Source organism: Labrus bergylta, chromosome 17, assembly GCF_963930695.1.
Source record: "Labrus bergylta chromosome 17, fLabBer1.1, whole genome shotgun sequence".
NCBI classification, from domain to species: Eukaryota; Metazoa; Chordata; class Actinopteri; order Labriformes; family Labridae; genus Labrus; species Labrus bergylta.
Window position 1 is genome coordinate 14269654 of NC_089211.1, and position 18535 is coordinate 14288188.

An 18535-nucleotide genomic window follows, 5' to 3' on the forward strand; every position below is an offset into this window, starting at 1 on the left:
ATAAGAGACACACAAATCATCCTTCTTTAAAAGGTCTTCATGCATTGAAGATTATACGTCTGAACTGTTGAGGTAAAGATTGTGTGCTTATATTGCTGTCTAAGGTTATACACATTTACATTTCAAGTGCTGGAACATTTGATTGATTTATCAAACACTCTTATCCACAATCATCGCAAAGCCTTTGCCGTAAACATTTTCAAACCTCTGATTGTGAGGAGTGGGTCGCAGAGTCTTCTGTTAGATCTGCTGATGTTCCCATACCTTTGTTTCCCTTTCTGATACAAATTCAAATGCCTGATTCTGAGTAGTAGAGTAAAAATAATAACTGCTTACTCTGTGTGGATTAAATAAAGCCTATAGCCTATGGGCTATCATTTCTGTATTACCTGGCTCAAAGAATGGAGGAACGATAGCTTAATGTAATGTTATTTGACAGTCGCACATAAAGAAAATATAAATTAATGTTGGGGCAAAAAATCCCTAAGATAATTATTTAACACGTCTCTCTCTTTTTTGTGTCTGCTGAAAAGCGTTAGAGATAGCCGACATTGTTTTTGGAGCACATATTTTTTAGCTAACTCAGACCCAACAGTTGTGTTGTAGATGTTCTCCGTCATATACACTGATAAACTAATTATGACGCTGCTTCATTTATAGTGTTTTTACCCATGTATATCTGCTTTTCATTTGGCATCCATTAAAAACCTCAAACAATAAAGCTTACCAAAGAACCAAGCAGAGTTGCTACAAACGAGCTAAGCAAACATTAGCAGCTATGCTAGCAGCTGCTCACACCTGTCGTTTCAATCAAAATGTAAAAGAAGTTTTTAAAGTGACATTGCTTGTCTAGGTGTAGCTCTGACTAACATATCATTCTCTGCTAGCATAACAGTGTTGTTGTTGTTTGCTAACGTCAAAATATAGATAACCAAAAATCCATTTCTTTTTTTTCAATATTTCTTTTTGGGCTTTTTATGCCTTTAAACCAGGGAGAGAGTTTGGGGGAATGACGTAGTAAAGGAGCCACAGGTGGGATTCAAACCTGGGCTGCCCACTCTCGAGGACTTCAGCCTCTGTACATGGGGCGCGCCTGCTAACCGTTGGGCTACCGGCGCCCGAAGAAATACATTTCTTGCTGGTCTCTGTTTTGATCCACAAAGAAGATCAAATTTTACCAAAATAAGTTAATTTGATTTGGGGTGAATAAATTACATTTTCTTTGCAGTATCAATGGCATTTCAAATACCAGGATTAAGAATATGAAGTTATGTAATTATAGAATCAGGATAAATATAGAAATATACATACAGTCCTTCCACTATATCTATATATATTTATTTTATTCATATTTTTGTATTTGTTTTAAGTATAGTGTTTGTGTAATTTTCTTACTTTGAGAATGATTTCAAACCCTTTCTTTCCTCATTATATGAACCTAAGCAGCATTCAAATCACAGTCATCTATGATTATAGCTTTTAGCAGCTAGGGTGCAAAAACATCTCAAACAAAAGAATACTTTGAGCAATGTGAAAGAAGACAAATATAATGTTTCTGTTGATATAAATAAAGAAGTATAGAACTCCTCCACATCTTATTTCAGCCTGACATTAAGATTTGTGTTTGTTTAGCTTCAGGACAGAAGTATCATGCTGCTCAGACTGAAGCCAGATGTCTTAAACAACAAAAAAAGAAGCTATATATACATCTCTTTTTTAAATAAATAATCAGGGATTAAATGGAATGAATAGTGTTGTTGTTTCTCTCCATCCCTCCTTTTGAAGACGAGCCAGCTTCCTTTGATATCTGCAGTTTATGTGAGGCCTCTCAGCCGGCATCAAGTGATACAGCGGCCAGATAGATTTTTTCCCCTGGCGTTTTTATCACCAGCACAGAGATGCTGATTTTCTTGCAGTGCCCACACAATCAATGTCTCACACAATGGACGGCTATTCTCATAGAGGGACCTCCGCTGTGTGTTTATACCATTTAGCAATCATGAAAATGGAACTTTTTGATTCTTAAAGCAATCACATGTGATCTCAACTCAAACACAGGCTGTTTGCATATTTATTTATCTATGTTTTTTTTTTTTTCAAATGCGCTCAACATTTGTTCTTTAGTGGCCGACTAATCTAACCCTTTAAGATTCAAATCACTGCTTTGTATTGTCCCTACAATGAATTCATATACTCTTTTTTCTTTACCCCTTTTTTAAAGACCATTTAAGAAGATCATCACTTGGTCTTTAATCTTCTTTAACCACATTTCTGGCTCAAAGGAAAAAGGGAAGATTTTGTTTCCAAACCTTGGATGATGAGTCCTTGTGAAGCCATGAGCAGAAATGATCATTCATGAATATGCAGAAAGACAACTCTGTGGAAACTGAACTTTTGGTTTATTTGTTTATGTGTTACTCCCTTTCATTGGGACACATTTTTAGCCACATTACCATACATGAAGACTGTACTGTATTCTATTGTACAAACTTCAGATTAAAAAACCCAGAGTGGTTAGCAAGACAATTTTGATGACGCTGGACCAACAGTTCTACCCTATCTGATGTACTCATTTAATCAGGTTGTGTCTTGGAATGTTGTTACCACAGCAGCAGCAGCAGCAGCAGCAGCAGCAGCAATGTTTAGCGCATTCAGTGGCCCGCTGCTCTTATCACTACCATCACAATGCTTTGAATGAGGCCAACTGAACCAGCAGGCAAAAATGTGTAAAATCGCGTCATGAACACATACAGAGCAATATTAGTAGTGACGGTATGTCATAGGACCTTTGCTTTCACTTTAAGAATACTAAACAAGTGTTTAACCCTGTACAATGTTTGCTGTGTTGTTAGGTAGGCTATCAAAAATTACTGCAGTTATGGATCAGGAAAATGTTTTTAGAATACAGAATTTTGTAGAAAGCATTCAAATAAGTTGATGTACAACTAATACATTGTTAATAATAAGTAATCAGACAATAACCCTTTATTCATATTCACCTTTTATTGCCAACACATTGTTTTGCTAAAAGTGGCAACATGACCAAACTTTCATCGTCATGGTAGCGATACAAGAAGATAGACGTTTTGAAGCAACCGCAGAGTGGTTTTGTATTGACACCAAAACCACTTGGGTTCGGTTTAGAAAGAAGCTTGTAGTCTAAGTTAAAATATATGTAACTTTGAAGAGAAAAATAAGGTCATGTTATGTTTCTGAAGTAAATGTAATCTAAGATAACTTTCACTTCAGGTTGCACACCAACTGTGATCTCCTGGATGAAAGTCCTGTTTGGGGGGGGGTCACCCATCGACCCATCGACCCATCGACCCCTCAAACACCTGTTGACTTTTTAAACTACGTCACCTGATTTCTTTTCTTTTTTTGCTCCAGTCATGACTGCTTCACTCACTAGTCCTCCAGCTTAGTGTAAATATAGGTCGCTCAACCTTTAAAAACAGGTAGGTATAGTTGTTACCGCTGACCTCTTTGTTACTGATAATAACTGATAATGGCCATTTAATGGGATTAATCCGCTGTGCTATAAAATATTAAATTCTATGGGATCTCCAGAAATGTTTGTTTTTTGGAGTCACAACTCTAAATTTTCACTGAAGAAATGAATCCTCATGCTATAAGTGCTGTAAAAACTAAAGACCAACACTGATGCCTGGGGACAGAGGAGAGCTCGCTCTATCTCTTATCATCCCAACTTGGAAGAGAGCTTCCTCTCTCTCTCTCGCTCTGTCTTGTCTCTGTCTCTCTCTCTCTCTCTCTCTGTCTCTGTCTCTGTCTCTGTCTCTGTCTCTCTCTCTCTCTCTCTCTGTCTCTCTGTCTCTCTGTCTCTCTCTCTCTCTCTCTCTGTCTCTCTCTCTATTTCTCCCTCTCTCTCTGTCTGTCCTCCAGTGGCAGTTGGGGAAGCCCTGTGGAGTCCCGCTAAGCCTCTCAATAGCAGCCTGGCCTCCCACCTCGAGGCCCATTCACTTCTAATGAGGTGCTCAAGTGTCTGTGGCTTAACATGAGGGTCAACAGCACAGAAACGGTCCTTTTACACCGCTAGCTGCAGCGCTAAATCTGTGATTAATGATATCATGGTCTTATATTGGAATCTTTAAGTGTTTCAGTTTTATGTGCGTCGGTAAAATGCTTGGTAAACTTTTTATGCACGAGACAATAACTTCATTAAAATTAAATGTTTGTTTCTGCAGCTTGCAGACAGGACATTTAAAACAGCTAACAGTGATCATGTTACACTTGTTTGTCTGATTTCAGGTGTTACTTTGAAATCAACAGTTTTTCACTAAACCTCAGTGCTGTCATTAACTAGATACTTAACTTAACTTGTGAATGCCATACTTGACACTTGACACATTATTTTGACAGCTTCAGGTACACACTGTGAATGGGCTTCAAAGGATGCATCACTTCTCTCTTACTGAACAACACTACAAAAATCAAGAGCCTGAACAGACAGACACTTTGGAAAGTGCAGCAGACAGAAGACTGAAAGTCACTTTAGATTCAGTCACTCTTAACACTCCCACTTCAATAACTTTTCCCCTGACATTGTTTTTGAAAACATGTCATAACCTCCCCTCATGTGGTGTCTGGTGTGACCTGAGTACAGGCTTTGTGACAACATTGATGGTGACACTTGCATACATGGAGTACTTGCTTGTGTGAACAGGCATTGGCAGAACATATATGTTGTCTGTAGTTATTGTTGGCAGGTGCTTCTTTGTTTACATGCATATTGTTGACATCCTTATTGTTTTTTGTTACTGTGGAGTCTGCTACATGTGTGAAGCCTTCAAATCAGAGACGAATGTACCTACATGAGAATAAAGTGTATCGTAACATGTCGTATTGGATCGCAATTTTCCCATCCAGACATTCAAAAGATGCAAACTTATTGAAGATTGCAGGTAAACTTGAGCAGAATGGGCATTATAAGTTCCCAGTGATCCCCTCCTCAGCTCTCCTTCGATCAGTTTGATCGCTTGATGGGCAGTTTGCTGCAGGTTTAAAATATGATTTTTTTTAATGCATATTAAGAATAAAAACACAAGGTTTAAATTGGGTCAAATATAAATAAATGAGGCCGTCACACAGACCTCCATCACAGTTCCTCAGAGACATCTGCTTACATTAATATCAGAATGTAAATACAAATAATCCTTGAGCACATTCAGCTCAGTTAGAAGAAAAAAACAGCATCACTTCCTTTGTTTTCAGACCGACAGGATTCATTCAGACAGCAACAGTGGAGGGGAATTCAGGACAGGAAGATGGTTTCATGCTGCAACTTTAGAGCCACTAAGCTCGGAACATGAAGGGAATACACATTATTATAAAATAGAGTTGGGAAATAATAATCCTCTTATTAGTTAAAGGTCAGCAAATACACCCATGATAACTCCCGCACATCTGAACACACAGGTGATTGAAAAAGGCACTGAGATGCTCTTTGTTCACGACATGTCATCAAAACTACTGAAAAGAGAACATTATGGTAGTAATCATTAGGATATAAACCATGCATGGTTGATCATTACAAATACAGAGTCACGAGGCTGAAGCAATTTAAGAATTTAAAGCAATTATTCAGGGAAAAAAGTCTTTCCTATCTTGTGTAATATTAATTTAACCGTGTTTAGCAGACGCAATTTTGCGTATTTAGTTTCTTTGCCTTTATATTATTTATTTGTATAATCATAGCGGCCAGTTGTGATAATGTGAGACCCGCAGAGACAAAATGTGTTTTCCTGACAATATGTGCAAAACAGTTTAGACGCCTCGTCCCATTCATTTATTTATTTCTCAGTGACTTCTGGGAAAACACTTGGCACTTAGCATCCTTCCATCCACAGCATCCCAAACATCAAAGGATGTGTGTGTGTGTGGCGGAGCTTTGTGTTTGTGAGTGTGTGTTGGTGAGTGTGTGTGTGTGTGTGTGTGTGCTGGGTTGAATGAACTAAATGACTGTCAAATTATGTAAGGCTGTGGGATAATTCTGTTGGCTTTTCTCTGCACAGTTGTTTCTTTTTTGATTGTCAGGGCAGGCGAGAGGCCAACGAAACACACACACACACACACACACACACACACACACACACACACACACACACACACACACACACACACACACACACACACATACTACTTTTGCACTTCCAGCATAACATAGAGCTTATTTTATTTTTATTTCCTTACCTTTTCTGTCATGACTTCTAAGTCTGTTTCATGATGACCTATTTTCTAACTTCTTTGTCTCTTCTTCTATCTTTGTCATTTCTTTCCCCTTCTCTCTCTCTCTCTCTCTCTCTCTCTCTCTCTCTCTCACACACACGTCGTTTTTATAGCAGGCTGTATTAAAGCATAATCTCATTTTGTTCCCTATGTTGGGCGTAATAGCCCCAGCTAGATCCCTATTCTCCTCTCTCTAATTACACTATTGACTGTGCATTAATACAGTAAATATCCTGTAAATTATAAATCACACTGTCAACATGCTGTTACAGTAATGACACACAGTATCACTGCAAACCAGCATTCGAGATGCTGAATAATTCAATGAGTTTTTACGTTTTTTTTCTGTTTACCAGATTAAAAATAAATGAAAAATCTCCGCAAGAAACAGAAGAAAGTTTTTAATCTTACAAATAGATTTTCAACAACAAAAAAGGTTCACAGTGATGTTTTTTTTTTTTTGTGGGGGGGGGGGGGGGTCTTAATGAGGAAATTCATACAGCTGTTTTCAAGTGTTAACATTGTGAGTTTGGAGAGTCTTCTTTGTTGCTTTCAATTATTCATTCTTCTCTTTTATTTCCTGCATGTCCGTGATGATTGCTCTCCCTCCTCCCTTCCTCTAAGTGTGTAAAAACGTGCAGCTTTGTCTGTGAAATAGATCCCTGTTTGCACATGGAAGGGCGGATTCCTCTGAGACTTACACCTCGTCAGTGTATCCCTCCATCCTTCTGCTGCTTTGTGCATGCTCTCCTTTCACTCCTGTTAATCTGGCTGTTTCACACAATGCACTTTATGTTTTCACCTCTTGTGCACGTGCCTTTCTGTGTCACTGTTTATTGAATCAAATAAAATCTATTACTTATAGCTGTAGCGCGATATATTTCATGCATATTGTTACTTCTGCCAATCAACGTTTTTTTCTGCAAACCTCAGCTGCACAAACAACCAGTTCTCGTTCTCACAAAGTTCCTGTTTCTTCTTTATTTTTGTTTTTTTCATTCAAGACAAACCCACAAGGCGTCAGAGGGAGTGGTAGAAAACAAAGCGCTGTGAATGTTGTGTGCAATAGAGGTAACAAGAGGAAGTTGTACATGGAAATGTGTTGACATGGCCTGGGTGGGTGCCAGACACCCGATTGTTACCCTCCACTTTGACCTCAGCTCAAGAGAGGGTGGAGCTTTTTTTTTCTGGCTGCAACTTGACTCCTTTGCTCCAAATGGTGCTTTTAGGGTTTAAAAAAAAAAGAGGAACAGAATCCTTTGGAATGACAGAATAATTTCTAAGTAGATATGTCTTCAAAATCCTCTTTAGACAGACATAAACTTCAGTTTCTTTTGCATTCTTGAGTTTGTGTGAGGAACAGAACAGCACTCACACCCTGGTCCCTTCTCCTGCCTCTCTGCCTGACTCACTCCCACAACTATGTGAGCAACTACAGCTCAGTCACCTAATTGAATCCAGATTTTTCACTCGCTCTGAGCCTCCTCCTCCTCCTCCTCCTCCTCCTCCTAGCTGTCAATCCTGCCCCTGGTTCTGTCCAATTTTTGGGGGCCTCCTGGGTCTTAATACCTGCCTCATAAATACCAATTAATAATAGACATTTTGGATAATTCTGATAAGTGATGAATGCTTTATTCTTTAATTTGTGAATTAGATTGTCCATGGGTTGCTTGCACACATTACCTAACGTAATTGAAATGGATCACTGTCATTAGGTCATTTTGAAAAGGACCTATAGCTGGAGTTGATAAGCAGACTTTCATAATTCAGGACTTAGAGCTTATTAATAGCAATAATAATAACTTAGTTCATGAATCACCTTTAAAAACAAGACTTTTCTAAGGAGAGTAAAAGTACAAAATAAGATGACTACAGGTAAAGGGTAATAAACTGGAGACAAGATCTTATCATTGGTAGTGCTGTCTGACTGGCTGGCTGTTTTCTGCACACTATGAACTTTGGAGGTTGGTGGTTGTGTTTTTAGAGGAGCAGCAGAGACAGTGTTGTGTTGGTCTGACAGATGCCACTAAAAAATGTAGGTTATGGTGTCATACAGCAGCACGTGAGCAAGTGTGTGTGTGTGTGTGTGTGTGTGTGTGTGTGTGTGTGTGTGTGTGTGTGTGTGTGTGTGGTGTGTGTGGGTGGGGGGGGGGGGTGTGTCCATGTGTCACAAGGACAGATTGGAGGTCTGTTGTGTTAAAAGAGCTGATGAGGTGAGGAAGTCAAGAAGAAAGTAAAACAAAAATAGTGTATTTTGTGGACAATTACATTTTACACTGTAAAAATGTATCCTGTAATAATAATCTTCAAAAACCATATAACAGTTCATGCATTATTTATTATAACAAGATACATACAATGACATTCAGTGAGTCAAACACTGATATGTTTGCATGACTGAGACATGCATCCACATTAGAGTGTACCATCTAAACATCATGGCCTACAGGATTATATCAATACACAGTATTTACATACCACTAGATAAAAGGCACAGTCAGACGTATGAGGGGCCGTGTCCTCACGCTACCGCTGTCAGATGCTACTTGTTGTAGAATCGACCTCGTCTGATCTCTGTAATTCTTTGTAAGAGAAGTGTTCCCATCAGCCAGCTTGATTCTCATGTGACTGACAGAAAACAGAAAATAACCGGAGTAATTACAACCCCCCCCCCCCCCCCCCCCCCAAGTTCTTGTGAGCTTTGATTTTAAAGCATTTAACTTGGAAACAAACTGGTTTTAAAGCTAACTTTAAAAACAGGTTCTGATTTCAAAGGTTGATCTGCAACCAGTAAGCTTGTTACTTGTCCAAGTTTTAGAATTCCTTGTTGTTACATAACACAGTCATTACACAGTCATGATTCTTGAAAGTGTTTGTCTGCAGAGCCGACTAACATGATCATTCTTTGATGCAGATGATACAGTACTCATATTAAGTTATGCAATCAATTATTAAGTTAAGCCTTTTTTCACCCAGCAAGTCATCATCAGAGTCATTACAGTTTGAATTTAATCAGCAAAGGAAGTTGAGACAAGTCCCTTTATTATTTACCATGATATGAGCTGTACAGGGACCAGATCAGGATTCTCTTTCTGTTTACACCCTGAGACCAAATGATGCTACTGAAACTGACGCTTCACCTTCTAGTTTTCACAACACAATGCAGTGGAGCACATTTCGTCTTAAGTATGTGTCTTACCTAAGCATAATTTAAATTTTTTTTTTAAATTAGGATAAGGCATGAGAGATTTAAAAAAAAAAGTTAGCATCCATTAAAGACTGGTCATTAGACTCTGTTAAAATTAGACAATTTTTTATTCAATACTTTCCCCTGAACATTAGAGATAGCTGCTGTTCAGCTGAATCTCTTGAAAAGTTCTCAAGGGATGTATCACTATCTGTTCGAACCCCCTATGGTTTGGAATGTGATCTGTGGATCAATGTAACATTTAATATCATGATGTAAAATGAATGTACTGCTACTAAATCCCTGTGCGGAGTCTCAGTGAGAAGAAGGCAGTGTTTAAGTAGAAAGTGTAGTTGTCATGGAGATTCTCTGTACATATAGAAAGACAATTCAGTCTTTAAAAATACATTTAGAAATATATTTAAGCAAGTTTCTTACAGACTTTCATACAGAAAAAAGGGTAATAGGGGGTTGATGGTCTAGCTTCTGGACTTTAGCGTTTAGGTCGCAACACACGTGTGGAGGCTGTAATCTTCCAAGCTGGCAGCGAGGCGAACCTGTGGCTCCTTTCCCGCATGGCATTTCCCTCGTTCTTTTCCTGATTGTCTACTTTTTCCACTCAAGTAAAGTTAAAAGCCCTGAGATATACCAAAAACAAAACAGTTGGAAAAGGTGAATTTGTCAGTGTGTGTGATTCTGCTTTGAATTTTCTACTTTTACTCTCACTGTGTCTGTGTTCGTCATGCAAGTATCAGCTGGTGGATGGGGATGACATCAGTAAGTAAGTCAATGTTGGCAATGTCATTTAACAGCCTGCTGTAGTCTAAACTTAAACAAACCAACTGTGGAGCACTGTGATCAGTCCCAAAAATGAAGATGATGCCCCTCAACACATGCTCCCCATGTTTTTGTTTGTGTGTCTCACGCAACTGGCACTACAGGAGAGACACACACATCAGCTAAATGAACTGTGTGTCATTTCAAAGCGCAATTGAAGAGAGACCCCTTGTTGTGTAGATTAACAGCAGATTTGCTATTCACAGAAAGATTTCTATTTTGTGTTTGTTATGTTAATGTACTTTGTTCAATGACAAATACCTTTTATTGAAATGATGCAGCTTTTTATATCACAGCCTGATGTCATCTGATTTTCTACTAATATATTATAAGTATATATTTTCTGTCTGTGATCCAATCTGTACTATGAGATCTGTGATCTGCTGAACCCCCAGTAGATCTGAAAGACAGAAAAACAACAACAATCAGAGAAGCTTACAACAGTATGCAGAAAGAATATTGACAAAATGACAACACGCCTGATATGATGTAAAAATCTGTCAGTGAAAATAACTTTCACAAGATCTCCTCAAGTAACATTAAGCAGAGGCTTTCATAACATTTTCTATTTCCCAAAACAATCCAGGAACTTCAGAACTTAAACATTTTTGACCTACAAGAATTACGGTGACTTGACACACTGATATATGCCCGCTACATCGTAAACAAGAACTGTTGCCAAAATGAATTGAAAGCAGATTTGACTCATGAAAGTGGAGGTAAAGTTCCTGAATGGTATAGTAACCTCATCAGAAATGTTCTCTCACATCCTGACAACCAGACAAACATCCTGCAGTGGCAAAACTGCTGAACTCTCAATGTGTTTTCATTTCCTTTCTGTACATGACTGAATACAGGTTATAACTCTTTCAGATGGCTCTAGCTCTGCCGGCCAGGAGGCATTAACTCTGGCCCAGTTCCAGGCTGATATAGCATATAATGGTCATATTAACAGCCAGTACAAAGACAGTGACCTGCTGTTAAGTATAGGTAAAGGCTATTAGTTATCAGCACGAGGTTTTCTCTTATATCTCTTGGGGATTCTTATCTTTTTGTAGAGTGTCTTATAAAGGATAAAAGAAATGCAGTATAAAAAGAGCTGTAGTAACAGCAGCAGGACCAATATTCTTCAAAATGCACGTCTCAATCAATAAATTTCAAAATAAAAGTGCAGAGTTTGAATGAATTGTCGATCAATATTAGGGACATAACAATCATTTTTCTTTCTGCTGATCTGAACTCTCTGCCCACTCTGTTCTCCCTTTTTTTTTTTTTTTTTTTTTTTTTTAAACGGTCAGCTCCTATTGCCTCTTAATTTCCTTTTGGATACATCCAACACCCCATTCCTCCAGCACCCCAGTGTGTTATACTCATGTCAGTTAAACTGTCGAGTGCTGTCATAAAAATGCAGTGTGCAGCTCTGCAGAACTCTTACACATTTGTAGAAGTGTTTCCAATTTCCCTGGCAGCGCTTTTAAAGTGACATAATAAATCTGGTTTTGTGTTGTGAAGGTTCACAAGTATAAACATGCTGTGGTGCTTGATTTTGTCTGTATTAGATCAATTAAAAGAAAGTCAAAGTCACAAACTAATGGGAAATAATTTCTCCACGCGGTACTTTTTATACTTGTAGTCATTAAAGAACAATAGTATGAAATCATTTTCTGATGCCTAATTGCAATAAATTTGTTACCAATACCTTCCACTTCAACAGATTCACAAAAATGCATGTGTTGGTTTCCCCTCTCATATCCACATAAACCATGTGATTCAAGGTCATATGTACATTATAGAGACCATCATAGCCTTTCCTATATTTGGGTTGAATTGGGTGTTTATCATATAAATGCCACATAGCAGCTCTCCACCTGCATTGACTGCATATTCAAATGGGCAAAAGAACATCTCCCTGGAAGTGAAGCCAAAACAATTACATTAGTCTCAAACCTGCTTTCTGTGTTCTTATGAAATGATTAACGTCCAAATGTTAATTCATCAGACAGCTTTAGTTTTAATTAGTTATTTGTCACTTAAGAGCCATGGTTGCTGCATTCTTTTTTTTGTGAACAAAGAGTACTATCTTACCTATCTATGTGTGTGTATGCTAACTGCTTACAATGAAATGGACGTAAATTCTCACTACAATGACAACTGTCACTTACAATGCAAGACTTCTGCTTCCTCCTCTGCTTCTGACTCAGGGGACTGAGACATATGAGGCTGATTTACACCTTCTCATGTATGCTGTTGTTGTCTGTGAAACCAGGCAGATGTCAATCAAAATATGATCTGCAAAGGCCAAACCAGGCTTGACATGCTCTCTAAATTGCATACGCAAATATACGACTAGTTTGATCTAGGTTTTCACAAAGTAATAAACACTTACTTTCACTTAGTTTTTATGAACTCTAAATGAGACAAAACTTTGATATAATTAGTGATTTTTTTTTTTTAAATCTTTCAATTCATATTTCCAGAGTCTTTAAGTGAGCACTGGAACAGTGATTCTTTATTATCTTCATTTGTATCCCCCTTACCTGTGTGTCCCTTCTTCTCTCTGTTTCCCTATCAGCCCATCTGTGCAGACTTTTTTTATCTCTCTTTGTCTTTCTTGTTCGTAAAACACACATCACCATAAGCATATTACCCTGAACAGACACCACAGGCAGCACACACACACACACACACATACATACACACACACACAAACAGAGACCAACCTCTGCTCAGACATGCAGCAGGGCAGCTAATTAGTAAAGTGGCAGTGTGGTTTGTGTGAAATCACATACAGGCAATGTTACACACACACACACACACACACACTCACGCTGCCGGGGTGAGCTCGTAGCCTGCATGCTGCAGAGACGCTGCTGGACATCAGGACTGATGGTAATATTGATCAAATGAGAGAGAAATAGAGAGAGACGAGGGAGAGAGAGAGAGAGAGAAAAGAAGGATGGAAACGTGCAGAGAGGGGTCATCGAGTGTTGTCACATCTCGACTCTCGCCTTTAGATCAATACCACCTTCGTGTTTGCTAAGCACAGATCGTGTAATTGTAGCAATGGGTCACTCCATCTAGCGTTGTGAGAGCAAAACAGCCAGAGGACGCCGTGGAAAAAGGAGAGAGCCAGGAAGAGAGAGAAGAGAGGATGTGATTTGAAAGAGATGGAAAGATAGAAACAGAGGAGGAGATGGAGAGAAAGAGAGGTGGAAATATTGCGAGTGGTAGCAGGCGACCCAGTTCCATCACTGCTTGTTTGTGTTTGGGGAGGTGCGGCAGTTAAGAGCATGGAGAGCATGAGCGGGAGGGGGGGTCGTGTGAAATGCACGCATTTTTGAGGACATTACGTCACTCACTGTACACACATGGCACACACACACACACACACACACACACACACACACACACACACACACACACACACACACACACACACACACACACACACACACACACACACACACACACACACACACACACACACACACACACACACACACACACACACAATAATACAAAATGTAGGCCCAGAGCTTGCATGCATAGTCAGGTCCTTTGGGAACCAGTTGTCACACACACACTCTGCATGCATGAAGATGAACACACATACACACACTGTCAACATGACTCTGATGGGTTTGAACACTGATAGTCATGTATATATTTTAAGGGATCTTTTAAACAAATATGGTTGAATATTATTTCTTTTATTTTCACTTTATTGCATCTATAGTTCACATTTATTGTTAAATGTTTCTGGTTGCAGCATGATGTAGTGTTATAAGCCAATTTATCCCATTTGAATTTTTTTTCTTTTTATTATTGTAGACAAATTGATGTTGTCTGCTTCTTTTGAAGAAATCTGGCTTTTTTTTTTATCAGTAAAAATCAGTAAACACCAAGAATGATGAGCTTTCACTTTAATCTAATTGAGGCTGATTGGATCCAGTTCCTTTAAGATCTTTCAAGCATGATGCACGATTCCCTGCAGCTCAGCCTGTGATGAATGATGGATCATGATGCTGTAAAGCCCTACTGCACTTAGCTGTGCATTTAGTGTCTACAGCGCACTTTTCCCTCGAGCCATCTGTGTTCCTCCGCTGATTAACAGGCTGTAAAAAAAAATAAAATAAAAAAAATCTCCAAACATGGTGATAGCTAAAATGACAGGTTCATGGTATTATTATTGTATTTTTTTTTTACAAATCCCTACAGGACATTGCTTCTTTAATGTATCAGATCATTGTTTTATTTCACACTTCATTTTCCTATGTGTGAGTGTGGTGTTAGACGTATATGCTTGTGACCTTGTTTGCTTGCATGCAGGAGTGATTTGCTACACCTTGTGTTGATGTGGCGCAGTGAGCTGGCTCTATGACAGCGACAATATAAACAGGAGCCTCTAATGTGGGTTGCATGTTTAGCAGGAATCAGAGAATGTGAAAACACATTGTACCTGCTCTCTTTGGAGCTATAAACACTCTTGTGGGAGGTTTGGAGCCAGACTCTATTTAATAGTCAACTTTACACTAATTTCATTCGTATTCATGTTCATGATATTACATATTTTAATATAACTTAATGTACATTTATATTTGTTTGCATGTTATATGTAAACAGATATAGCCTCATAAATATTCCTCTATATTTATTTATTTATCAACCCATGCTTTACAATTCACATGTTCAACATTTTCCTTTCACTGTGTATAATTAATTGAATATGATATAACTTTTATTGGGTCATAGTCAAACATTCGACACAATTTGTGCTATCTTATCTTATTTTGTCTTATCTTATCGTTTCCCCTAGCATCATATCGTCTCGTTTCAAGTCTTGTCATATGATGATTTTGTATCTTATTCTATGGTTTTGGATCATATGATATTGTATACAGCAGTATCATAAGAGATTGGATGGTATAAACTTGTATAGCGTATGATATTGTATGGAACTATATTGTGTTGTATCTTTTGGGGAGAAGCGTTTTTGGAGGACATTAAATAGAGTAGTGGTTTAAACAGTTATATTCTCATAGGGGTCAGGGGCTTTTGGCCGAGCCTATCCTGAAAAAAGAAATAAAGATGGGATCTTAAGGAGGAGTTGCAGAGTTAGGGTAAGACCAAAAAAAGTTGGGGGATTTGTAGGTGTAGGAGAAAGAGAGGGAGATATGGAGACAGTGAGTGATAATGAGCTGGATTTTGCGAGAGACTTGGCATTCTGCTCATGGTGCTCGCTCTGTCTGTCTGTCTCTCTCTCTCTCTCTCTCTCGCTCTCTTTCTGCTCTGTAGAGGAGCTGGCTAGAGTGAGCAGCTTCCTGTCTGCGCCCTGAAGCAGGAGTAAATGAGGGGTGGGGGGAGGAGGAGGAGGAGGAAAGGGGGGGGGGGGGGGTTGTGTTGGAAGCAATAGAACAGAGGAAGGAGGAGGAGGGTGAGGGGCAGGGGAGGGAGGAACCAGTGTTAGAAATTGAATGCCAGGGCGCCATGTTCTCACCACCAGCGTTTCCATGGTGACGGGGTAATTCTGGCGAGTAAGGAAATTTCATTCACTCTTGTATGAAGAGGAAGAAGAAGAAGGAAAAGAAGAACAGGAGGGAAATATCAACAAAGCAGAAGAGATAGAGGGGGAAAAGAGAGAAACGAAAGAAAAAGCAAGGAAAATGAAAACCTCTGCTGGGGTTTATGCCACCCATCCCCCAGGCAGTGTGCGTCTTTCTTTCCTTTTTTCTTGTGTATTTCTGTGATGCTTGGTTTGTTTGCCACCACCCTATAAGCAAACACAACACCCACACACAAGCCTCCAGTTTCTTCCAGGAGCCCTGCAGGTATATGGCAATGAACAAAGAGAAATTCTGTTAACTGGCTCCTGTGTGTGTGTGAGTGTGTGTGTGTGTGTGTGTGTGTGTGTGCGTGTGTGAATATGTGTGTGTGTGTGTGTGTGTGTCTTCTTTTTGGGAGGACAGGAATTGGGGTTGGTGCCAGGAAAGGGTCGGGGGGTTAAAGAAATCAGTAGGACAGTGGATTGTGACCCGTGTGCTGCAGATTTGACCACGTTTGTCTTCAGCTGCTTAAATTTCCCAAGACGGAAAAAAAGGTTCAAACTCTGTGTATGCGTGTACAAACCTGAGCATGCAAGTATGTGTGTCAGCCTGAACAGATACACACACACACACACACACACACACACACATACACACATACATACACACACACATACACAATCTTGTTCTGCAGCTAACTGGAGCTGACAACTGCATGGGGTTTGACTGGGCTGTCGCTGCAGCCAACCTGACAGCTGTACCGCCAAGCACCCTCTGAACACACACACACACACACACACATACACACACACACACACATACACACACACACACACACACACACACACACACACACAGGCGCACACATACATAACTTGATCTCCATTTCTGATGCGATGTGAAGGTTTTCTAATCAGCACATGCAGCATGTTTTGACAGAGATGCCATAAACACATGTAGTTAAACGCTGAATCATGTGTTGTTTATTATCTGCAAGCTGGTGTGTGCAGATGTTTCGCTATCACTGGATTTGTGATGACTTTTGTTGTTTTTTAAGTGAGACATAAAAAAAAACAGAGAATAATAATTTGCTGATTATTTTCTGCTTGTGTTTCAGTTGCTGAGGAGGGGCTGTGGGAGTGCGGGCTTTCATACGAGTGCAGGACCCTCCTGTTCAAGGCCATACACAACCTGCTGGAGAGGTAAAAAAAAAAAAACACACACAGCACCATTCCCCAGAAATACTTCTTTAGATACAGAGTGAAGGATTCTAAATGATATACAGGAACATTCAATCATGTTACATAACCGAAAAATTAAAGAGAAGGTAATGCAACCTACAAAGTGCTCTTAAGATAAATCATCCCCCCCAAACATTTCAGAGTAACATCCAAACACAAAGAGTGTTTAATAAGAACTCCAACAAAATATAGTAAGGAGATAAATATATATAGAGCAATGCATTTTTAAGTATTTTAGACTATGGAGTAAAGCAAAAAATTGTCATGTTAATATGTGTTAATAGTAAAAGTTAGAACAGTTGTCACACAGATTATTAGAATGTCACATTATAAAAACATCTTCTTATGTGTGCAGCTACTAAACAGGCTGTTGACTCTGTTTGTTGAATGTTTAAATAGTGATAAAATGTTTATATTGTTTAAAAATAATTCTATGTAGGGGAGTTTCATTATTAAGGCTTGTAATAAGCGACAGAAACTTGACGTTTTTGATGCAGTCAGTTTGGTTTAGAGAGTAATGGTGTGAAGAAAATAATTCAACTTTAGGAAGTTTCATTCTAACCTCATACACTGATATTATTAAGCAATAATAATTAAGATGAATTGAGACTTTTTGCACATTCAAAACGGATGCAAAAACTGAGCTAGTGAGAATCATTGTCAGATTATTTTTGTACTTTAAATTTGATAAAAAAAGTTTCTTAATATTCAAGTTAATTGAAAATGGGTCCGTAAGATATAAACTCTACCATTTCTTATATGAACAACTCGTCCCGTTTGAATACTCTACAGAAGTGGCCAAACCAAATGAACGTGATGTCATGTTGACGGACAGCTTTTACTTTTTCTTCCAGCCACTTCACCTTAATGAAATTATAATCTGAGTGCTGAATCACTTGCTCAAGTACCCAACGCTCTCCTTTCTGAGTCAGAGCCATCTGTTAAATGAAGCAGCACATATTTGCTCTCTATTAAGTTAAGCATCACTGATCATCATAGGGGGCAGGCTGAATTAACCTTCCTATTACCTTGAAGCTAACTCCTTTTATAGCTCACTATTTGAACACAGGACGGATTGCCACTTCTTAGTTCCTCTCTCACACATGATATTGATCTCTGTCACCTGCTCTTATTGTTATTATTATTTTCATTTAGCAGTAACATCAAGTTAATTAGCTGGTAAACAATTAGCGTTTCAGTGGCCTTGATTATTTAATTAAACAAGCGAGAGAAACATAGTAACAAAGGTTGAGTGATCCTTAACACTACACTAGACAGTGCTATAGCTATAGTGTAATGATATTTAGATAAGATAAGAGAGGAAACACAAGGGGCATTACTTTTGTCATCAGTTTATAAGATGTTTTATGAAGGCAGGTATACAATAGAGTTTCCATTGTAGCTGGAGACACCTGTCAATAAAGCACAAACACTCAAACCCTTATTATTCTCAAAGCAGCTTTATCAACACTTTAACTTTA

At 38.8% G+C, this 18535-nt stretch overlaps 1 protein-coding gene across 4 annotated transcripts in view; it reads left to right on the forward strand.

Annotated features, from left to right (window-relative positions):
- Positions 1 to 18535, forward strand: part of LOC109981152 (mediator complex subunit 13L) — an 81402-nt gene that overhangs the window by 31164 nt on the left and 31703 nt on the right. For all 4 annotated transcript variants that reach the window (XM_065965372.1, XM_065965373.1, XM_020629812.3 and 1 more), the window contains exon 3: positions 16931 to 17015. In XM_065965372.1, coding sequence (XP_065821444.1) covers positions 16931 to 17015 — 85 coding nt within the window. The remainder of the gene's footprint in view (positions 1 to 16930; positions 17016 to 18535) is intronic.